This window comes from Selaginella moellendorffii, unplaced genomic scaffold, assembly GCF_000143415.4.
Source record: "Selaginella moellendorffii unplaced genomic scaffold, v1.0 SELMOscaffold_20, whole genome shotgun sequence".
Classification (NCBI taxonomy): Eukaryota; Viridiplantae; Streptophyta; class Lycopodiopsida; order Selaginellales; family Selaginellaceae; genus Selaginella; species Selaginella moellendorffii.
Window position 1 is genome coordinate 434,045 of NW_003314281.1, and position 21,764 is coordinate 455,808.

The 21,764-nt window shown below is 48.6% G+C and overlaps 6 protein-coding genes and 1 non-coding gene across 10 annotated transcripts; 3 read left to right on the forward strand and 4 right to left on the reverse strand.

The window, feature by feature from the left end:
- Positions 1-1,453: 1,453 nt before the first annotated feature.
- TRNAL-UAG lies at positions 1,454-1,533 on the reverse strand. The gene has a single exon. It is a non-coding gene; the product is annotated as a tRNA-Leu (tRNA).
- A 70-nt stretch (positions 1,534-1,603) lies between these two features.
- Positions 1,604-6,401, forward strand: LOC9651755 (tubulin-folding cofactor D). The gene is made up of 19 exons (XM_002972630.2): positions 1,604-1,769; positions 1,827-2,087; positions 2,139-2,425; positions 2,477-2,579; positions 2,627-2,803; positions 2,856-3,014; positions 3,089-3,205; positions 3,257-3,361; positions 3,417-3,587; positions 3,643-3,858; positions 3,928-4,126; positions 4,175-4,380; positions 4,435-4,656; positions 4,708-5,187; positions 5,245-5,523; positions 5,586-5,630; positions 5,686-5,871; positions 5,929-6,224; positions 6,283-6,401. The coding sequence occupies exons 1-18, from the start codon at positions 1,746-1,748 to the stop codon at positions 6,217-6,219; spliced, it is 3,528 nt and encodes a 1,175-aa protein (XP_002972676.2). The 5' UTR covers positions 1,604-1,745; the 3' UTR covers positions 6,220-6,224; positions 6,283-6,401.
- On the reverse strand, positions 6,248-7,472 carry LOC9651756 (ubiquitin-conjugating enzyme 15). Its single transcript, XM_002972843.2, has 6 exons — positions 7,296-7,472; positions 7,107-7,210; positions 6,940-7,042; positions 6,793-6,856; positions 6,629-6,717; positions 6,248-6,531 (listed from the first exon to the last, which is right to left on the reverse strand). Exons 1-6 carry the CDS (start codon positions 7,380-7,382, stop codon positions 6,442-6,444), a joined length of 537 nt encoding a protein of 178 aa, XP_002972889.1. The 5' UTR covers positions 7,383-7,472; the 3' UTR covers positions 6,248-6,441.
- A 103-nt stretch (positions 7,473-7,575) lies between these two features.
- On the reverse strand, positions 7,576-9,575 carry LOC9637001 (protein DECREASED SIZE EXCLUSION LIMIT 1). The gene is made up of 12 exons (XM_024677623.1): positions 9,450-9,575; positions 9,334-9,396; positions 9,199-9,267; positions 9,084-9,140; positions 8,866-9,011; positions 8,774-8,814; positions 8,625-8,697; positions 8,421-8,570; positions 8,268-8,359; positions 8,108-8,214; positions 7,984-8,047; positions 7,576-7,931 (listed from the first exon to the last, which is right to left on the reverse strand). The coding sequence occupies exons 1-12, from the start codon at positions 9,551-9,553 to the stop codon at positions 7,839-7,841; spliced, it is 1,059 nt and encodes a 352-aa protein (XP_024533391.1). The 5' UTR covers positions 9,554-9,575; the 3' UTR covers positions 7,576-7,838.
- Positions 9,566-13,547, forward strand: LOC9637002 (delta-aminolevulinic acid dehydratase, chloroplastic). Of its 2 annotated transcripts, XM_002972631.2 has the most exons (12): positions 9,566-9,868; positions 9,949-10,060; positions 10,117-10,190; positions 10,267-10,335; positions 10,394-10,477; positions 10,534-10,603; positions 10,665-10,720; positions 10,775-10,896; positions 10,954-11,025; positions 11,085-11,166; positions 11,218-11,295; positions 11,350-11,598. In XM_002972631.2, the coding sequence occupies exons 1-12, from the start codon at positions 9,596-9,598 to the stop codon at positions 11,512-11,514; spliced, it is 1,257 nt and encodes a 418-aa protein (XP_002972677.1). In that variant the 5' UTR covers positions 9,566-9,595; the 3' UTR covers positions 11,515-11,598. The 2 variants fall into 2 exon arrangements, with proteins under 2 accessions (XP_002972677.1, XP_024533390.1); XM_024677622.1 differs by lacking the exons at positions 9,566-9,868; positions 9,949-10,060; positions 10,117-10,190; positions 10,267-10,335 and having other exon boundaries at positions 10,438-10,477; positions 11,350-13,547.
- Positions 13,449-14,918, reverse strand: LOC9651757. Of its 3 annotated transcripts, none has more exons than XM_024677625.1 (5): positions 14,613-14,918; positions 14,331-14,548; positions 14,108-14,273; positions 13,662-14,048; positions 13,449-13,603 (listed from the first exon to the last, which is right to left on the reverse strand). In XM_024677625.1, the coding sequence occupies exons 1-5, from the start codon at positions 14,625-14,627 to the stop codon at positions 13,475-13,477; spliced, it is 915 nt and encodes a 304-aa protein (XP_024533393.1). In that variant the 5' UTR covers positions 14,628-14,918; the 3' UTR covers positions 13,449-13,474. The 3 variants fall into 3 exon arrangements, with proteins under 3 accessions (XP_024533393.1, XP_002972891.2, XP_024533392.1); XM_002972845.2 differs by having other exon boundaries at positions 13,662-13,741; positions 13,814-14,048; positions 14,331-14,918; XM_024677624.1 differs by having other exon boundaries at positions 14,331-14,918.
- A 3,890-nt stretch (positions 14,919-18,808) lies between these two features.
- On the forward strand, positions 18,809-21,750 carry LOC9637003 (cytokinin dehydrogenase 9). The gene is made up of 5 exons (XM_002972632.2): positions 18,809-19,451; positions 20,011-20,138; positions 20,632-20,907; positions 20,991-21,253; positions 21,325-21,750. The coding sequence occupies exons 1-5, from the start codon at positions 18,833-18,835 to the stop codon at positions 21,656-21,658; spliced, it is 1,620 nt and encodes a 539-aa protein (XP_002972678.1). The 5' UTR covers positions 18,809-18,832; the 3' UTR covers positions 21,659-21,750.
- The last annotated feature ends 14 nt before the right edge of the window (positions 21,751-21,764 follow it).

Here is a 21,764-nt window from a genome sequence, read left to right on the forward strand (position 1 = left end):
ACTATTTCTCAACAAAGAACTGAGCTACAACCACCTCTTCAAACTTTTCCTGGAATCACTGTCTCATCCTTGGATTTCTTCACTAAACTTCTTTGTTTAGAAATCACTCCTCTTCAAACTCATCCCTGGAATCATCATCTCAACTTTCAGCCAGCTTTTAAAAAATATTTTTGTCAACACTGACCTCACAAGTTCCTGATCGCCCAGCCAAAACGCAGCCTCGCACGCCCAGTCTTTCATCGTGTCATCCATTTTGAGCAGTATTTCCATGAAGAGCTGCGTCATCATGTCATCCTCTTTCAATCAGTCCGGCTGCTTTCCTCATGGTTTCGGCTATCCGTTCCCTGGAATACATGCAATCTTTCACCTTCTTTCTCACATCTTCACAGAACTTATCATCCATTGTCAAGAGCAGCACAAGATCTGTGCTCCATCCATATCTTTCCTGGGTGACATCTTTGAAGAACTCCTTGTTTGCAAAGAGCATCGTATGAAGAGGGGATGGTACTTGGGAGAGCTGGCGAGATTCGCTGTGGAGCTCGAGTGCCAGGGGTGTCACCTCTTAGGACGAGAGAATAGATATGGTGATGTTGTAGTAAAGTGGATCGAGGAAAGACTCAAACTGGAGCCAAGGGCATTGAGAGCTCTTATAAGGATGATGATCTGCTGGAGCTTTGCCTGAAGCATGGTTTTCGCGAAGAAGCCCTCCTGGTCATGAAGACGTGGGGGCTGATGCTTATGGCAAAAAAGTGGACGGGGGTCCAAGTTACAATATCCAGATCAAACGGGAATGAAACTCCAACGCATCCATACTTTGCAAAACCATTTGCAGAAGTGATCCTTTGTCAATTGAACTCCAAAGTCCGGGAGCATTCTCACAAACCATTCTCTAGAGCTTGCAGAGGTGGACATTCTAATTGTCGGTGTAACTCAAGACGAGTGCTCAGCCGTCCTGTTTATGATCATTTGATTGTAAGGCCTTTAGTTTTACTCAATGACAAAAAAAAAAGGAGCTCCTGCCATTTGGGACTGAAATAAGCTGCTCGGCTAGCTTGCACTTGTGAAGTGACTACACTTTAGGTTTGGGAGGCTGGCCTAAATTCGAACTGTGTTTGTTTCACCAAGAGCCATGACTTTGGTGAGAAAGTAGCTCACTTCCATAAATTTGTTGTGATTTTTTTCTCTGGAGGCTGATATTAACTAATTAGAGTAGTTATATGGAAGATTTGTGAGTGTGAATGTCATAGTTTTGGCAGCATTATACACAACTTCTTGCTTCAATCAGAATTTTCTTAATCTATTTCATAGTCACTAAAATTTTCTATTAAATTAGTTCAGATTTTGCATAGTGACTAAAATAATTTAGGGAATAAATAAATATTATGCATTGCTCCAAACACTCTTTTGTATATAACCTAAAATTTTTAATTTAACTCTAAACCCCAATTCCTAATGACGGCTGTGGGATTTGAACCCACGCCCTTACGGATTGGAGCCTAAATCCAACGCCTTAGACCACTCGGCCAAACCGTCATTATATGATCATCGAAATGTTAAAAAGAAAAACGTATGCTCTGGATTAGGTCAAAATAATGGTGGACGCCTCTGGCCTGATCGATCACGGCGAAGCGCGCGACGAGGATTATGCCGGCGAGGAGCTGCGGAGGTACTTCGTGCAAGAATGGAGCTCTCTCAAGGAGCTCCTGGACAGCATTGTGGCGGCGCAGGGATCCGCGGAGCTTGGCATGTACAAGAAAGCGCAAAGCATTGTAAGATCTTGTTTTGAGCGATCAGTGAGTGAGTTTTCTATGGTTTCTTGGCTGTAGATCGACAAGTATCAAGAACAAGGGCATCTACTGGAACCACATTTGGAAGTGATCGTTGTTCCTCTCATGGAAGTTCTTCGCTCCAATCTAGCGGCGTGTGAGGACATCCAGGACGCCGACTTGGAGATTGTCAAGAACGTTTGCTGTGTCATTCACAAGCTCATCACGGTGTGTGGCTACAAGACGGTGGTCAAGTTCTTCCCTCACCAGGCATCGGATCTCGAAGTAACAGTCGCCCTCCTGGAGAGATGTGACAAAGAGGTTGGTTCCTTCTTCTTTTTCGAGAACTTTACGTGGTTTTCTCGTGAACAGATAAAGGAATGTGGCAGCTTGAAGGAAGAAAGCGTGGGTGAATATGAGACCAAGTGTAGCTTGCTTTTATGGCTCTCGATCTTGGTTCTCATCCCTTTTGACTTAGCTTCCGTTGATACTGCCTTGGGGTACTCGACAACGAGCACAGCATCTTCGTCGCCTCTCGTCGAGAGAATGCTGAACTTGTGCAAGCAGTTCTTGTCATGCTCTGGTCCTGTTCGCGAAATGGCTGGAGTCGTTCTGTCCAGGCTTTTGACGCGGCCGGATATTCATTCTCATCTTCTCGGGTACGAATAAGTGCTGGTAAATGATCTTGGCTTAATTTCTTCTCGGCGCAGGTTCATGGCCTGGTCACAAGACGCACTGAAAACTTCTCAAGACAGCTCTACAGGAGTTTTTCTTATTCCTGGTACAGTCAATGCACTGGCTGGAATTTTCAAGGTGAGATGTTCTTCTTGCTATCGGCTGTGTTAACGTATTCTACGCAGGTGGGAGATCGTAGCATTCTACTGGAAATTGCACCTATTGCATGGAAGGAAGCGAGTGCGCTATCCGACTCGCCCCTTGCAACTCGTAGTCCTTTGCTACGAAAGCTTCTCGTCAAGCTGATTCAGCGCATCGGCCTAACATATTTGCCTCCAAAGCTAGCGGCGTGGAGATACATGGTCCGTGGCAAGTTCTATGCAATCAGATTTGACTTCTTTCTTGCTTTTGCAGCTTGGCACGAAGTCTCTTTCCCAAAATCTGGAGAAAACAAGCGACGTGCTGCCTGACGATGCCTCTGCCCCCACCGCTGAACAGGACGAGGATGGCTGTGACGTTCCAGAAGTTATTGAAGAGATAATGGAGAAGCTTTTATCAGGACTGAAAGACAAAGTAATGGACTTGTAAGAGGCATTCTTTTTTTTCCTTTTTTATCTCGTGTTGGCACTGACGGTTTTGTTTCTTAGGATACAGTCGTGCGGTGGTCGGCTGCGAAAGGCCTGGGGAGAGTAACGAGTCGTTTGAGCTCAGAAAATGCCGACGATGTCGTTGCATCGGTTTTGGAACTGTTCTCACCAACTGAGGTACAGTCTGAAGCTACCCGTGCTTGAAAGTTTTGTGATTCCAAGCTGCAGGGTGACGGTGCATGGCATGGAGGATGCCTAGCACTTGCCGAGCTAGCACGGCGTGGCCTGTTGTTGCCAAGACGGCTTCCAGAGGTTGTACCTCTGATTATCCAGGTCTGTATATCCTTGTTAGGCATTGCATGTAGTAAAACTTACAATGCATGGGCAGGCGTTGCATTACGACGTTCGAAGGGGTCCACATAGCGTCGGTGCTCATGTCAGAGATGCTGCTGCCTACGTTTGCTGGGCATTCGCGAGAGCATACATGCCGGCCTTGATGAGTGAGCATTTGAAGAAGCTGGCACCTGAAATGATCGCTGTTGCGTGCTATGATCGCGAGGTTTGTTGCTCTTCTTTTAAGCTTCATGCAAAATGATTAACATCTTCTTTACCAGGTTAACTGTAGACGGGCGGCTTCTGCTGCTTTCCAAGAAAATGTAGGACGTCAGGGGAACTTTCTTCACGGGATCGACATCGTGAATGTTTCAGACTACTTTTCTGTTGGTTCTCGTCCGCATGCCTACCAGCATGTTGCGGTGTTCGTCGGACAATATGAGGAGTACCGAAAGATATTAATTGACGATCTTTTACTCTCGAAAATCCGTCACTGGGTAAGACTTTTCTACTCTTTTTCTTCTTTCGTCGCATGACATCCTGGATATTGGTTTGTGTGTTGATAGGATAGGGGCCTAAGAGAATTGGCAGTTGTAGCACTTTCGCTTTTGGTGAAGTATGACCCGGAACTCTTTGAGACTAAAATCCTTGGGTCCCTTGGTTCATGGAGTCTTTCAGCTGACCTCAATTTGCGTCATGGAGCTACATTAGCTGCTGCTGAAGTTACGCGTGCTCTTCATGAATGCGGTTTCAAACTTTCGGCAGGTACTTTTTGTGCAAGTTTGCAGCTGCATTGCTAATATCATCTACCAGAGAAGGAAAAGCTCGTAGCCGGTATGGTACCAGCCATTGAGAAAGCTCGACTATATCGTGGAAAGGGAGGGGAAATCATGCGTGCCGCTGTTTCGAGGCTCATTGAATGCACTGCATCGTCGGGCATTCCGATCTCTTCAAAGACAAAGAAAATTCTTCAGGACACCTTGGACGAAAATCTAAAACATCCCAATGCTCAAATCCAAGTAAGGGTCAAGCTGCTCCGGACATACTCAAATTCACAATTTGATGTTTTGCAGGCGGTTGCAGCCGCGGGGTTTAAGAGATTTGTCACGGCTTACTGTTTTCCCGTAAACTCTTCCGCGATAGCGAGCACCACAACAAAACATCTTCAGGGTCTAAAAGACGTGAATCCTGCCAGACGTCGTGGTTCTGCTCTCGCACTTGGCTCCTTACCCCAAGAGTTCTTGTTTCCACTGTGGAAAGACGTCGTAGATGGTCTGTGTAGTGCATGCCTTGAAGTAAGTCGTTGTTTTTGAGCTGAAGCTGCTTGGTAATCGTGACACCTGCAGGAGAACGTGGAAGAACGAGATCCAGAAGCACGAGTAAATGCTGTGCGCGGTCTGAGAGATGTTTGCAATGTTTTGGCCAACTCCCAGTCCCAGTTTCCGGATGATTTTTCGGTGGCATTCGTCGCAACATTAGGTGGCCAAGTATCTGACTGTCTTTTCAAGGCCTTGGACGACTATGCCATTGACAATCGTGGAGACGTCGGCTCTTGGATAAGGGAGGCTGCCATGGAAGCTCTGGAAACATGTACAGTTCTTCTTTGCAAGCTCTCGGACACTCAGTCCCTCGTGGATGAAAGATTCGCCGTCCGTGTGTTTGGAGGCTTAATCAAACAGGCTGCGGAAAAGATTGACCGTATACGAGAAGCAGCAGGGAAAACGTTACAACGTATGCTGCACAAGCAGGAGTTTACAATACCGTGCCTACCTCACCGATGCGAACTACAGCAAATATTTCCAAGCGACGAAAGTTTACTCTGGGCCGTAAGTTCTATCGTTTGATTGTTGTTTCGATGATATTGACTATCGCATGTTGTTTAGGATCCCATGGTGGCGTATCCGCGGCTCGTCAGATTGATTTTGTTTCCCGCGTATCGATCGTATTTTGTCGCCGGACTAATTGTCTCGGTCGGAGGGATATCGCAGACGCTAGGCAAAGTCTCACTGCAGGCCCTCCTGGACTTTTTAAACTACAGGATCGAGAATGATAACCGGGAAATCAGTCTCGACCAGGACCGAACTGGAGTACTCGCCAGAGAACTTTCGCTGGTACTTAAAACATCTGCGGGAAACGATAGGCTTGCCTTGCCTGCGATCAAGGTAAGCTCTCCATCTCTCCAGCTTCTCGATGGATTTGGAGTTCATGCATGCTAGCTTTCCAGACAATAGACGCATTATTCAGCAAAGGAGCGTTCAACGACTTGAAGGTGATTCTTTTATACTCAATTCAGTTTTTCATTCCTAACATCGTAAAGCTTTCAGTCCATAAGCAACACATTTGCAACGGAAATCCTGGATTCCTTGCAAGCCGAACTTAAAGGCAGCAAAGACGTGAGCAAGATCCTTTCGTGCATCAACGTTTTCATGGGCATTGCTTCACTCCAAGTCCAGGCCAGCAAGCAAGCACAGTCGCAGCTGCTGACACTTCTGGGACACCGCTATCCAAAGGTTCGTTTATTTTTATTTTTTTGGTTTTCGTCCTGGAGCATCCTTTTTGTCATACAGGTGCGAAAGGTTGCCGCAGAGCAATTATATCTGGTCCTCCTCCAAAATGGCCAGTTCTTTGGCAGCAGCGACGCAGTGGACATGGCTCTGGGTTTGCTCCTGGAGACGTGCTGGGACGGTCCAATCGAAGGACTGAGAGACGAGAAGAAGAAGCTCTTGAGCTTGTTCGGTGTGCTCGGTCCAGCTCCATCCCTGGACAACAACGCAGGAAGCCAGCACGGCCTCCCTCCACTAAAATCCAGCGACGAGAACGCTTCCTACGCTTCCTTGGTAGATGCGGCTGGCTACTAGACCCGGTAAGCATGCTAGAAAAAACAAATTTTGATCGCTAAAAGGTCCACTTTTGATTAACAGGATAGGAGATCTTAGAGAAGGCTTAGTCAAAGTAAGTTATTGACAACGTATAGTGTGCCTTGGAAAAGAGAAGAGCAAAGGCTCTATCAATGATATGGTAATCTTCCGTCTCCCAAATTTTCTAAGCCTCCAAATCTTTCGCATCTTTCGCATCTTTCGTCAGACATTGTCATCGTGAAACCACCACCTCGTGTCTTTGGGCGACTTGCGGCAGCTTTTAACGTATCTGTCATTGTCCTGCGGCCGCTCCTACAAGAATCAAAAATTCAGAAAAGGAGAGTCAGTCACCATCTCTCCCAAGCGCACGACCTTTCGGGACAAACAAAAAGCGAATTTTTGCGAGTACCTTGGCCGGAGAACTTGAGAGCATTGAGAGAATGCTCATGCAAACCGAGCTGACGGTCATGGCTGGGGACCAAGACTCGTACAGAATGTCTGCAGTGAAAGTAGACCAAGCATCCAAGTGTGTCGTCAATGGCGTAAAAGAGAAGGAGAATCGAAGCTCCTTACCTAAGCAAATATGGCCATTGCTGTAGATGTGGGGATGTAGAGGAGCAGGCTCCAAGAAAACGACCTGGAAACCAATGAACCCGATGAACAAAGAAAGAAAGAAAATAAAGTTGAGAGCGAGAAATTGGCTTTGCTTGAATTCGTTACCTGAGGTGATTCCATCGGATAGTTCTCTGGGAATTCAATCTGGAGGATGTATTTCTCGTCCGCGTAGAGCGTTCCCGACGCCCCAATCATATCTATGTGCCACCTGTTCGAGAAGGAAAGAAAAAAGAGAGGAGAAATCGATCGGAATTGCGAAATCGCGGCTGTACCTTTGGAGATTGTCCGAGTATTTGTGCTTGAAACCAGCTGGAGGATTGATCTGCCACTCTGCGAGCTCCTTTTGGAGGCGATTGGCCGCAATCTTGCTCAGCACCTGGAAGAACACATTGAGGGATCCAAAAGCTGAGAATCACACTGGAATGTAGCTGCGCGCACGGGAAAGAGAGACCCTACTCGACCTTTTGGTGGCCCGACGAGACGGCCGTATCGGGCGCGCGACGAGACGGCCGCTTCTTCGATCGGACCTCCGCCTCGAGCGACGCCATGGATCGATGGCGCAAATCCGAAAACCCTAAGGCGCTGGAATGGAAATTTTTTGCGCCTCCTTCCAAAATGCTATAAGACTCTTCTCACACGCACAACAACGAAGCAAAATGGAGGTCCCAATTCCAGACCCAATCGGACGGCTCAAACGCCCGACATTCCGGAGATCCAACGGCCGAGATTACGGACCTAATCGGACGGCTCAAACGCTCGACATTATGGAGATCCGGCGGCCACGATTACGGCTGCGCCGCACTCGAGCTACCAAGAAGATACTTCACGCTACACTGAAAGCTCCCATTCCTTTTCTTTTCCTCTCTCTTTCGTCCAAATTCTTACCAATCCCCGTCTCAATCGAGGAATTTGGTGGTGTACTTCGAGCATTTTTTTTCTCTCTTCATCTTCTTCTTCTCCGGACGAAGATTTCATGCTTAGCCATACTTGCTGGAATCGTAGCTTTACGGCGGGTATAATGACCACAGTGCGATGCACGAATCTTGAGATGATGAAGCTAGCAAAGCGTTGTCGCTGGAGAACACAACTCCAGTCACCTACAGGCAAAAGCAGTGAGAATGCTGCCTCGCAGCAAACCAAGGCACTCACCGATGATGAATGATACTTGAGAATCGCTAGAGCGCGCCTGCGTTGATAATCATATATCCGGACGCTGGACTCCGCCAAGACGCAAATAATTTGTGAGTGAATGAATGGTTCCACTGAAGCTTACCGGTTATCCCATCCAGCAGTGGCAGCGATCTTACAGTCTGGACGAACTGCGACGTCTCCAATACCAGGCCGTCCGTGGTTTACTTCCAGTATCGACGCAAACGCGTTCTACAAATGGCAAAAAAGGAAGTTGGAGCAACCTTCGACATGATCGAACGCACCTGCTTGTAGTCAATGTTGAAAAACACCGTTTTCTCGTCAGCCGCACCGGACATTCCACCTCGGCACCAATCATCCAGCGCAAGGCTCAGCACTGGCAGGAAAATGACACAAAAGTTTCACGACCATAGCTACAAACTTTGCGTGTTACGTACCAGGTTCCGTGTGAAAACGAGCAGTAGTACGAGGAGAACGACAGTTTCTCATGTCCCATAATGCCATGCTTCCATCCTCGTACCCAACGAGTACGTTGGGAGTCCCGTCTAGCTCAGGTGGTACAAATAGCTCGAGCGCCATACACATTCCTGCGACAGGGATTTAGAACGTTCACACATTGATATGCCTCGAACATAGATTACCTGAGCCTTTCGTATCGTGATGATGATGCAGCCGCTCCACACGAACACCCGCATCGACGTCCCAGATTTCAGCCTGCAAGCTACACGATTTAAGAATCAATCAGCAACTGAAGGAAAGTTTCGGGAAACTAGAGGTAGCTGCCACTTACAATCGAGGGGTCCTCGCCAGCAATGGCCACGAGAGACTTTCCTGGGACGAAAAATGAGGCAAAGTTTGTCCGGCAACCCAAGGTTGTATTACCTGAAAGATTTCGAGCTATAAGATTGTGCTCCACATTGTCGCTCTCTTCCAGGGCAACTTCAGTAATGACAGGAGCAGTAGACACTCTCAAAGGCGAGAGCTTGCAAAAATGATACGCATTCGTTCTGATTGTGACCAGAGGTTCCCTGCAAGACGAAAACCAAAGAACGTGAGAAAAGGAAAAGGAGAGTACAACCCCACACACAAAAAAAAAAGACCTTGATAAGCTTGCTTCACCTAGCTGCCAGCATTTGACAGTGCCATCGCGTCCTTGGCTGCGAGAACAAAGACGATGATACTCACAATCACTCAAGCAAAAGAAAGCTTGCTTGCCTTAGAACTTTGTTCTCCATGAGCCCGCTAGTGCCAATTCCAATCACTCCAGCCTTGGGACTGTGTGCTCTAAACCGAAAGAAAAAACGCAATAAAATTCGCTCTTGATCGATCCTCCAAAAGAATTCTACTCACTGGCACGAAGCGATCGTCCTTCTGCGACTAACATCCCAAATCCGGAGCTCGCCATTTGTGTCACTGAGATGAAAGAGATGAGGCCGAGAGCGCGAGGAGATCTCTTGGATCCCTACCCGGAGAAGAGGAGCTTGGCGCCGTGAAACGCGACGGCATTCACGCCCGATCTGTGCGCCCTGAGCACCGCGATGGGATCTGGAGGGCGCCCCAGGCTAGACATCTACCTAGAAGAAATATTTCGATAAACCCTAAAACCACGGCAATGGCGCTACTTCTTCCTGGCGGCATTGCCACTCCGGGGCTGGTTTGGAAGCAGCGGAGGCGCGCATCGATCTGCAAGGCCTCCGCGGCGCCATCGCCTGATCCGGCGTGGAGGACGAATGTAGTCTCCGAGAGGGCTGCTAGAAGTGGTGTGGAAATCCCGCGGAGCATCGAAGAATGCGAGGCTGCTGTGGTGTCGGGGAATCCTCCAGAGGCTCCTCCGGTTCCAGCCAAGCCCAAGGCGCCACAGGGCACTCCTCTGGTCACGCCCCTGGTAAGCGATAGCGGAAAGAATTTTCTTTCTTTCTTCTTGTTCTTCTCGGTGAATTCTTCTCGTGGTTGGAATTCTCGCAGAGATTATCATCCAGGCCTCGTCGAAACAGGAAATCCGCTGCGCTGCGAGCTGCGTTCCAAGAGACCACTTTGACGCCAGCGAATTTCATACTGCCTCTTTTCATCCATGAAGGTTCTTCGCATTGTTTCTAGAGTTTGCTTGAAAGGCAAAGAACTTCCTTGCGTCAGGTGAGCAGGATTCACCCATTGGAGCGATGCCCGGTTGCTTTCGACTGGGATGGAAGCATGGATTGATCGACGAGGTAGGAAAGTTTGTTCTTGGCCAGAAAGGTGGCTCACTTTCTTTCTTTTTTTTCTTCTTGTCCTGTTACTTCCCAGGTTTACAAGGCTCGAGATGTTGGAGTGAACAGCGTTGTTCTCTTTCCCAAAATTCCAGACGCTCTCAAGGTATGTGCTAGATCAATTCCAAGCACCGAAAAAAGAAAGTGCTCAAGCATTGTGCCAGTCCGCCACAGGAGATGAAGCGTACAATCCAAATGGCCTTGTTCCGCGAGCTATACGCATTCTCAAGGATAAATACCCCGACCTGGTGATCATCTCTTCTCTAGTTTCGGTTTTGTGATCCTTAACTTCTTTCCATTCCAGGTGATCTACACGGATGTGGCACTGGATCCATATTCATCTGATGGTCACGACGGAATTGTGAGAGAAGATGGTAAGCACGGATGCTGTTCCGTCGTTTTTGTAATGCTAAACTGCTTTCTTTCTCGTGTAAGGCGTGATCATGAACGATGAAACTGTCCATCAACTATGCAAACAAGCTGTTGCTCAGGTTTTTTTCTTGTTCTTTCTCTTTTTCTGGTTTGCTGAGGTTTCGTGCTATCAGGCTGAGGCTGGTGCTGACGTTGTGAGCCCGAGCGATATGATGGACGGTCGTGTTGGTGCGATTAGAACAGCTTTAGATGAAGCTGGATACCACGACGTATCGATCATGGCATACACCGCCAAGTAACTCTTTCGTCCCTTCTCTCTTTTTTGGATCTGACGCGCCTTCGCTGTTCTCAGGTATGCAAGCGCGTTCTATGGTCCATTCAGAGAAGCTTTGGACTCAAATCCCCGTTTTGGAGATAAGAAAACGTAAGCAGTTCCTCTTTTTCTCCAACTCTTTTGCTCACTCTCTGGAGAATGAAAACCAGATACCAGATGAACCCAGGCAACTACAGGGAGGCTCTTCTCGAAGTACACGCAGATGAATCCGAAGGCGCAGACATACTCATGGTAAAACAGCTCTTCCAACATTTGGAGTTTTGCTCACAGGTTTCTCCACAGGTGAAGCCGGCTATGCCATACCTCGACGTGATCCGACTTCTACGTGATACATCAGCACTTCCCATTTCAGCTTACCAGGTAAAGTTTTACATCACAACTTTCGGTTTTTTTGTCAGCTTTGCTACATCCCAGGTTTCTGGAGAGTATTCTATGATCAAGGCAGCAGCATCGCAAGGCATGCTGGACGAGAAAAAAGCGGTTTTGGAGTCTCTACTTTGCATCAAGCGAGCTGGGGCCGATGTCATTCTTACTTACGCCGCGTTGCAAGCGGCCAGATGGTTGTGTGGTGAGAAATAAGAAGAAGAAAATGAGACATCATTCACGGGAGATGGAGGAAGCGGCCGGATGGTTAAATAAGAAAACGAAGTTTGCTTCGCGGGATATGGAGGAGCCAAAGGTCTTCTTCTGATGGAATAAATGCGTGAGCTTTCCACGGGCAGTGTGAAGGAGGATCTAGCGTCGTTGGTGGCATCGTGCAAGGATTTGTCGCAGGCCAGGCAGCTCCACGCTCGAGTTCTTTCCAGCGAGCAGCTCTCGCAGGATAGGCATCTCTGCAATCTCTTGGTGAAAATGTATGGCAGATGCGGGAGCGCCCGTGATGCGTTTGATGTCTTTCAAAGCTTGCACTCGAGAGATGTTTTCTCTTGGAACATCATGCTGAATGCTTATACCCAGAATGGGCATCTTGAGACCGCAAAAACGTTTCTAGAGAGCTTTCCAGAAAAGAACGTAGTTTCATGGAACACCATCTTGGCTGCTTACTCAAACCATGACTGTGTTAACGAAGCTACCCAGTTTTTCAATAAGATGCCTGCATGGGACACAGCTTCATGGAATACTTTGATCACTGCATATGCCAGAGGAGGGCATATGGATGCGGCAAAACTTCTCTTTGACAAGATGCCGGAGTGGAACGAGATCACCAGCATTGCCTTGATCACTGGATTCGCCAGCTCCGGAAGCCTGCATTCCGCAAAATATGTCTTTGATTTCATTCCAGAGTTTGCTCCCGCGGCAGCAATGGCTCTGATCGCGGCATACGTGCGTACAGGCCACCTCCACGAAGCCAAGCACATCTTTGACAAGCTGGAGCAGCCGAGCATCGCAGCATCCACTAGCATGATCACTGCTTACGCGCAAGAGGGCGATCTGGAAAGAGCCAAGCAAATCTTTGACGGGATGGAACTCTTGGACGAGGTTTCATGGACTGTGATGCTCCAGGCGTACGCACAGCGAGGAAAGATGAGAGAAGCCAAGCGCTTGTTTGATTCTATCCCAGTTCCGGTGGACAAGGGCCGCGATCTCGTGGCGTGGAGCGTGATGCTGCTGGGCTACACACAAGCAAGAGATGTTCCTCGGGCGAGAGACTTGTTTGAGACAATCCCACGGAGAAATGTCGTGTCCTGGACGCTCATGCTCCAGGCTTACATCGAAGCCGGGGAGTTTTCCAACGCCATCGAGCTCTTCAATTCCATGCCCGAAAGAAACGTCGTGTCGATGACCGCCATGCTTGCTGCTCACGCCGGGCGACAAGACTTGGAATGCGCAAAGTTTATGTTTGATTCCATGCCCGAGAAGAACTTGGTCTCGTGGTCGGCGATGCTGCAAGGCTACGCTACCAGCGGTGACGTCCGAGGAGCAAAGATCTTGTTCGAAGAGATGCCGTGGAAAGACACAGTTGCCTGGACAACCATGCTCCAAGCGTACGCTCAAGCTGGTCACTTAAGAACTTCCTTGTTCGTGTTTGAGACGATGCCCGAGCGAAACGTTGTGTCGTGGACAGCAATGATCTCGGCTTTTGCTCACTCTGGCAACCAGATGGATTCGATCCAAATTTTCCACACGATGAACTTGGAAGGAGTGAAGCCCGATGATATATGCTTCGCCAGCGCTCTACTTGCTTGTAACCATGTTGGATTGCTCTACAGAGGCCATGGTTATTTTACCTCGATGAGAAGGGATCACGGGATTGCTCCAGGGAGAGAGCACTACTTTAGCATGGCCGATATTCTTTGTCGAGCAGGACGGCTCGAGAGTGCGCAGGAACTTATACGTACCATGCCTTTCGTGCCGGAAGTCTTGCACTGGGGATCGCTGCTAAACGCGTGTAAACTTCAGGAAAATACGAAGATTGGGAACAAAACTGCCAAGCATCTGTCGACTCTGGATCCCAACGACGCTGCTCCTCACGTTCTCTTGTCAAATCTCTATGCTTCTCTTGGGAACTTGGGTAGAGCTTAGATCAAACAACACTTGTTTATAGTTGTAAGACCACTTTCATGTCAAAAATCTCTTGATCATTCGGGGTGATCTCCTGACACTCTTTTGGATCCTCGAGCACTTCTCCTGACAGCCAGGGCTTGAATGAATTCATCATACAAGAATGCTGCAAAAGAATAAGCTCTCAGTCAAACACATTTAGAGCTTTGGAGATTTAAGATCACCTGTAGCCAGAAAAAGAATCCACGCAACAGTCGAAGCCTCTTCTCTGAGCTTCTAGTCACACTGAGAACTTCAGTAAAGTCTACACGAAACGAGAACGAGGAAACAGAGAAGAAGATGAGAAAAACTTTGAGCTGATCATATGTAGCGTCACCTGGAAAGTGGTCAAGATACGAGTTCCCTGCATTTTCAGTCTCGAATGGAACGCTTCCCTGGCGCGTTTGTCTCAACTTCACGACGGGCTTACGATGGCTCACATCTTTCTCCATTCTCTCAAGCTCGTCACCATCAAACGGTCTCTCGAGCTCGGCTTCCAGCTTTTGGCCGAAACTCGACGTACTAGTAAGTCTCGGTTCCAATACCTCCTCAACATCACAAGAACCATCTTCCTGCTCGAAATAAAAGCCGTGGAGAGAAAAGAAAGAACGAGGAAGAACAAAGACAGCACCTCTGGAATCAGATCTTGACCGGACTCTTTTGGCAGAGCTCGAGTTTCCGTGTAGACTTGATCATCCTGAGTGACCCATGGATGCTTTCTGGGTCTCCCGGGCTTGCGCTTGACGCTCGGATCGATGTATTTCTTTGGTCTTCCTCGTTTTCTCTTGGTCTTAAATCTATAAGAGCAGTTAAGAGCGAGCAAGAGAACGCGATGGATGAAAAGAATCGCACACCTTGGCGGAGGGACCGTGTTGACCGATCCATTTCTGTGCTGAACGGTGGGTTGAACTACGTTGACCGGGCCTGCCGCTACGAGAAAACTGTGAGAGACAACATGGAAGCACGGTAGCGATGGTGCTGCCGGCACCACATTGTAGATCATCTTGTCCAGGTGCGAGTGGAGGCTTTGGATCGAATCAAACTGGAGCAGAACTGGACCGCCGACGCTTCCCTGCATGGATCGCCACTTGATCATCGATCAAACAGTGAAGCCAAGAGTAAAAAAGCGCTCAAACCGTTGAATCAGCCATGTCTGTGTAAGAAGCTCTTAATGACAACCTCACACGCTTAGGACGCTAAACCAAAGCTCCATATCAATCCAGATCGGACACTAAACAAGCAGCATGATCACCATCTAGATCGATTGATCGATCTGAGAACTTTTAAAGACAGGAACTGTGTGTTATGTGTCCTCTACTCGATTCGATTTGCTTCAAGTCAGACACTACACACTGTTCTCGGTGGGATGCTCGTAAGTTTCGCTCCCTCGGTGCCACAAAACTACTGAATCCACTGTCGGTTATATATACATATAATCTGATTCTCTTTCCACATGACACAAACAGTCAGTCGTCAGGCAGTTCGGGCGCACAAAATTTCGATTCCACGAACGAAACCGTAGCTTCATTTAATAAACAAGTGACGGAGATCTGCGGGGGAAATTAATGCTTACGAATGAATCCCACAAGTTAACGTTCTCTTGGTGGTGTGTATAAATATATAAGCATTTGGCACAAAGCATCATGAATTCATGTTAGTTTTCTGTTTGGAGCTTGACCTCTTCTTCGATCAAAACCATGTATTTGGACCGGGTTGCAAGGTCAATGGCCTGCATTCATGCATGCACTCCAACCCAAACGCATCGCCTGCCACGTGCAAGGATCAGACAACAAACCCTAATTCTCGCCAGCCAAGTTAGACAGAATCTTAGACTTACGTAGAGCGCGCAAATGTAGCCTCCATTGCAACATTGCGCTGCTTGAATGCCGCCAAGAGACGTGACGACCATTCAAGAGAAAAGTATCCACGACTCATGTTGCACTATAACATCTACGTATTAATTTACTCTTGTCGCCGTGCTTGACTATTTTGTATATGCCGTGGGTATGCAACCAAATCTCTGGGGCGCGCAAGATCTCGCTGATGTAAACCTCACATTCCGGGAAATACAAAAAACTTCAAGGCACCACCCAAAACGGCGCTAAGTTCATTCACTCCCCCGTTGAAATGTGTCAAAAAACAAAAACAAAAACAAAACCGGAAGAAACCAAATAAACAAGAAACCGAAACGGACAAAGCCCTCTAAACATTCATCTTCACTGCTGCAGCCCTAATTCGTCGGTTGGATTGGAGACGGAAGATTTCAGCAGCCAACCACCATCTAAGGGGATTGAACCTTCGTCCGTACATTCCCTTGGACAAGTATACATTGATGCATGGATGATATCATCAATGATTGTTCACCCCACTGCAAGGTTGGCAAATTGTGGGCATGTACTCGTTTCGTGCATTTGCTGGTCCCAAAGCCATATACATTGCCACCAATCCCAAAGCAGATTCACGAATATGCGCCCCACTGCAGACACAACTTCACGTGGGCATCTGTGGCCCGGATTGCCACATTGGCCATGCAAAGGTGGTGAGGCATGCCTGTCGCGCTGTTATGTCTGGTTGGGGGGAAAGCGTTGCTGGTCCAGTTGGGATGGACAGTGAGAGTGCGCGGATGCCCCCTTATGTGCTTGTTTTCTTGTACTCGCTTTCTTCCGAAAATGTCCACGCCCAGACGAAAAAATCTGGAAAGCTTGTGACGAGATCACTGACATTTCGCTGCAGGGAAACAATTACCGCCCGCCCTCGCAAACGAGCTCGCTCCTCTTGCAGCGTTGAAATCAATCAAGCTGTCTATCAGAACTGTCGCGGGGCCGTCGATCTCGTTGTTCTCGTGCAATTTGTGGCGGAGCTTGTCGCCCAAATGGCAGCAACCTCGAGAGTTACCCACAGCCCCATGGGGAAAGGAATCCAAATCCAAATCTCCGCCACCTTTCAGAGCACCGAAATGAGAGGAATCTCATAACCCTTATGACAGTACTTTAGAGGCAAACGCGGTGTTGCAGTTCCAGTTGCCAACCTCGAGTTCGCAAACTGGGGCCTCCACGCCCACGTGACTGCCTGTTGTAGAAAAATGTTCCCAAAAGACGAGCTGACGGGGCCGGCCACATCGGATGAGTACTCCACGTCCGCGCAACATGTCGCCCAAAGCCCACCAATCCAGACGTCACATTGGCCATTCCACGCGAGAGATGCTTGACCGGAATTACCAAGCATGGGCATTTTGGCATCTTTCTCGTGTTGTTTTGCGATTTCAAGGAGCGAGATGGCGAGATTATTAATATGCGGATTGCCGTAGAGGGGGGAATATTGAGGGCTCAAGTGCAATACTTTAGAATAATTTACCCATTGCAAGAGGGTGGCGAAACAGGAGTCACTGGGGAGACCGCCCCATTCAATCTATGCACAATATATTTGGAATATTATCGGTGTTCCTGCTAGATTGTTTGCGAAACATATGTGTCTGTGTCTAATCTCTCGAATGGGAAATCCAGTTGCAGGCTGTTTTTGTGAGTCCTCAAAAGGTGGATGGAGGAATCGTTGAACCTTGACTGGCATCTCATATTAAACAAACAAATCCCAATCCTGAATGGAAAAGGTGGCGACGATGATCCGCTCGTCTCTGGTCGTCTCTTGTTTTTGCTCCCATCAAATCAATCATGCCCACAAACACAGTTCGAACGTTACAATCCGCATACTACCTACTATCTCGTTCGAGAAAATGGGAATCAAACATTGACTTGTAAAATAATTGAAGAGGAAGGCCGTACAATGTCCGTACCCTGGGAGGAATATCCGGCCGAGTTTAAAATTATAAAAATGGTGGAAAGGCACGAAAGTGAAAGAAATGAACCCCCCTCGGCTGCACGTGTGAAATTGGCTGCGCCGCTGCAATTGCAAACCCTGCGAAGCCACAAACTGTGTCCGACTGCAGCCTTTTGATGGAAAATGGATCATCGATTACGTCCGATCACGACTCACTGACTGAATCTTTTGGTCGCTGCCACCACAATTGATGAGCGAGAGAGAGAGGGATCGACCCACCTCTCGCTTTCGCACACAACTGGAAACTGGAATCACCAGAGCGCATTCCATATGAGACCAATTCATGGCAACTGATTGATCTGTGCCTACATGATCATGGATCCCGCGGCAGAGTGTATCGTCCTCTCGCAGCCTTCGTAGGATGTATAAGTTACTATCTACATGAAACAACAGGGAAAAGCAAAACTCACATTAAAAACGAAGGAAACCCATGTAGTACTGTGCCCGCACGGCCCGGCCACACAGCAGAGATTTTGGAAGAAAGGAATCTGGAATCAACCAGCAGGAGCTATGATCATCGATCCTCTCTCCCTCTCTCTCTCTTGCTAGCTTCAGTGACATGATCTCTCCAATTCATTGATATCTCACTTATTAGATACTCTGCCGATAGCTGTATATAGGATGGATGGATGGGTGCCTTGCTTGCCAGATCTTTGAGTGGTCTTGTTCTAGGCAGCAGCAGCAGCAGCAGCAGAAGCAGCAGCAGAGGAGAGCTTTTTCCTTCCGTGCTGTTGGAAGGAATTGGGCAGCCCAAATTTTGTCGGAGGATAAGATCTTTCTTTGTTTTTGCGTTAAATGCAGACTTTTCTTTAACAAAGTAGAAAACTAAGTTTTTGATCCAATCCATGATCCATCAGCCAGCCGCAAAAAAGGAGCCTCGTTTGTGCTGTTTGTTTCGTGCACGCAAATTTCTCTGCTTTCCGGTAACAAAAGCTTAAACAACTCCAGGAAAGCTTCTTTCTATTTCTTCCCCCCCTGGTGAAATTCGGCTGCTGGACTGACTGAATCCTCCGTAAGTTGGTGGCATCTAATTTAGCATTACAAAAAAACCACTGGAGGCCAAGTAAGTGCGCGGACTTGGGCATATAAAAGGCCAACACGGTGTGAGTGTGCTGCATTCCCCGCCAGCAGCAGCAAAGTGGCAAATCCCCATCAAGTGCTTCTGTTGGTTGGATAGATCGATCCACCCAAAGCCTCACATTCAAAAGGTCTCCAGTTTTCAGTTTCAGTTTCAGTTTTCAGCTCCGCCCCCGGCTTCGGCTTTTGAGTTCAGTTTCTGAGTTCAGCTGCAGCTGCACTTGAACGTCCTTTTTTCTCTCCCCAGTTCTTCCCTTTCTTGAGAAGGAAAAAAAGGAGAGAAAATTTAGCTGATTTGTAATTCTCACATACAAGAGAGAGAGAGAGAGTTCTTTTCTTGCTGATCGCGATCGCCATGGAAGCTCGAGTGCGAGGACATGGCTTGATGATCCGGTCAAAGGATCACGAACCATGGCCGACCACGAGGAGACCCAGGAGCGAGGCAATGTTGATCCTCTCGTGGGGACAAATCCTCGCGCTCCTCCTCCTCTTTGTGCGCACGGCCATCGTCGGCCTCGCCAATTCCAGCTGCTCCGGATCGCCGCTCTCCGCCCAGGACTGTGCCGCCCTCTCCTCGCTCTCGCTCCACGGCCACATCACCTTCGCCACCGCCACCTCGCCCGCCTCCTCCTCCGACTTTGGGCGCATCCATCGCCGCCTCCCCCACGCCATCCTCTACCCCTCCTCCGTCCGCGACATCGCATCGCTTGTCCGTGCTGTCCACGACACGAGCTCGCCTCTGCGCATCGCGGCCAGAGGAGCCGGGCACTCCGTGGCTGGACAGGCCCAGGCCGGCGATGGCGTCGTGATCGAGATGGGGAGCTTGCGCGGGATCAAGGTGTCCGAAGGAAAGCCCGGGGAGCAGCCGTATGTGGAGGCCATGGGAGGAGAGCTCTGGATCGACGTTGTGAGGGAGAGCTTGAAGTATGGATTGGCGCCGCGATCGCTCACGGACTATCTCTTTCTCAGCGTTGGGGGGACGCTCTCCAACGCGGGGGTGAGCGGCCAGGCCTTTCGATACGGCCCCCAGATCAGCAATGTCCTGGAATTGGAAGTAGTGACAGGTACTCGCATTTTGCAAACTTTTTCTCTCCCTCCATCGCTCCTCTGTTTGGATAATCGGTTTCTTGAGCTCAATTTCGCGATTCCTGGACGTGGGTCGATGTCAATTTTGCCATGGATTCTCGGATTCTCTCTGCGAATCTAGGCCAGAAGTATAGCAATGATTGATTGATTGATTTGATTGCCAAGAAGTGAGGAGATCCTTTTCTCTTTTTCCTCTCTCTCTCTCTCCCTCTCTTCTCTCTCCTCTCCCTACTGGATTGTCGATGCTTGGCTTGCTTGCTTGCTTGCTCTCTGTCTCTCTCTCTTGCGCGCTGCTCCAAATTCCAATCATTTGATTCATCCCTCTTGATTTGAATCCCCTGTTTCGTGCCAAGCAAAACAGAGCACTTGCATCACATATCGTTTGATTGTTTCTTTCCTTCCTTTGTTTAATCGCTTCTTGCGAAGCTTCCTGTTCGCTTGTCTGAATGGAGTGGAGTGGATCACTTTGATTCTGTCTGTTAGGTGGTGTGTTCTAATCTATCCCAAGAAATCTCTTAACGGTTTTGCGCGTTCCAGGGAATGGTGAAATCGTGCGCTGCTCGCCCGTGGATCACGCGGACCTCTTCTTTGCGGTTCTGGGGGGCCTCGGCCAATTTGGGATCATCACCAAAGCCAAGATCAATCTCGAGCGAGCTCCTCAAAAGGTGAGCACACGAAAAAGGGAAAAGAGGAGAAGCAAGATAACTCCTCCCTCCATTGCCACGATGTTCACGCTTTAGCTTTTGTTCCTTCTTCTCTCTCAGCGTCTTACACCTTACGAGCTTGGATTGGCGAGCCCCTTTTTTCTCCTCTGTTGCTCATTTTCTGGTGTTTTCTTTGGATGAATTCGTCTCGTCGTGTCGGCCACGCGTGATAATTTTTTGCTTGTCCAAATGATTGAGAGTGTGTACAGTGTTTTTGATATATAGTTTTTTTCTCGCTCTATCTCTCGCCACCATTTGTCTTGTTGTGCTCTGTTGTGCGCTGCCGTTCTTCGAATGATTTCTCTTCATTGATCACCAATTTTTAGTTTTTCTCTTTCCATAAAACACTGACTGACTGAACTGACCCCATGAATCTCTCTGATCACCCAAAATCTGGATAACTTGAGAAAAAAAAAGGAGAGAAACTGACACTCTTAATTGTGTTTGTTTCCAGGTAAAATGGATCAGAGCACTCTACTCGGATTTCAAGGCTTTCACTCGAGATCAGGAGCTGCTAATCGCCCGCCCAAAACACAGCCCCAACTCCTTCGATTACGTCGAGGGCTCCGTGATCGTAAACAACAATCACCCCAGCAACGAATACAAGCCCATTCCATTCCACGGACAAACCCTCAACGCGAGCCTCATACCTCCTTCCGCCGGCCCCGTTCTCTACTGCTTAGAACTCACCAAGAACTACGACGAGGACGAGTCCGCCACCATTGACGAGGTTCGTGCATGCATGCATGCATGCATGCCGACTAACCATGCTTAAGATCTGCTAAACTAACGACTTTTTTCCTCTTTGGGTAGACCGTCTCGTCGCTCCTGGCGCCGCTGGGGCATGTTCCCTCGCTCGTCTTCAGCAAAGATGCGTCGTACTTTGAGTTCCTAAACCGCGTCCACGATGGTGAGATCCGGCTGCGCAAAAAGGGGCTGTGGGATGTCCCGCACCCGTGGATGAATCTCTTGGTTCCAAAGAGCAAGATCGAGGAGTTTGATGCGTTGGTTTTCAGAGAGATTCTCCGCAAAGGCATCAATGGGCCACTCCTCGTGTACCCTCTAGACAAGATGAAGTAAGTGTGAGAGAGCAGGAGCTTTTGACTTGATCTGGCACTAAAATATTCAACTTTTTCCTGTTGTGTAGGTGGGATTCCAGGACCTCGGTCGTGATGCCCGACGAGAACATCTTCTACCTGGTTGGGATGCTGCGCTACGCCACGCCCTCGGGAGTTCCATCAGTCAGCTCTCTCGTGGATCAAAACAAGGAGATTCTCCGGGTGTGCAAGAGCGCTGGGATCCATCTCAAGCAGTACATTCCCCAGCTTTCGAGCGAGGAGGAGTGGCGAGAGCACTACGGCAGCTCCTGGAGCTTGTTCTTGCGGAGGAAATTGGCCTACGACCCAAAAGCAATCCTCGCCCCGGGGCAAAACATTTTCGCCCCATCCTCCTCCTCTCTCAAGCTCTCGAGCGCCCTGTAGGAGAAAGATCCCTGGGCAAGGCGAGAGTGTGTGTGTACAGTCTTGAGCGTTGGCGCGGTGGCTGTAAAGCCCGCGAGTTTGTATGCCGCCCCCTTCCCTCCAAATT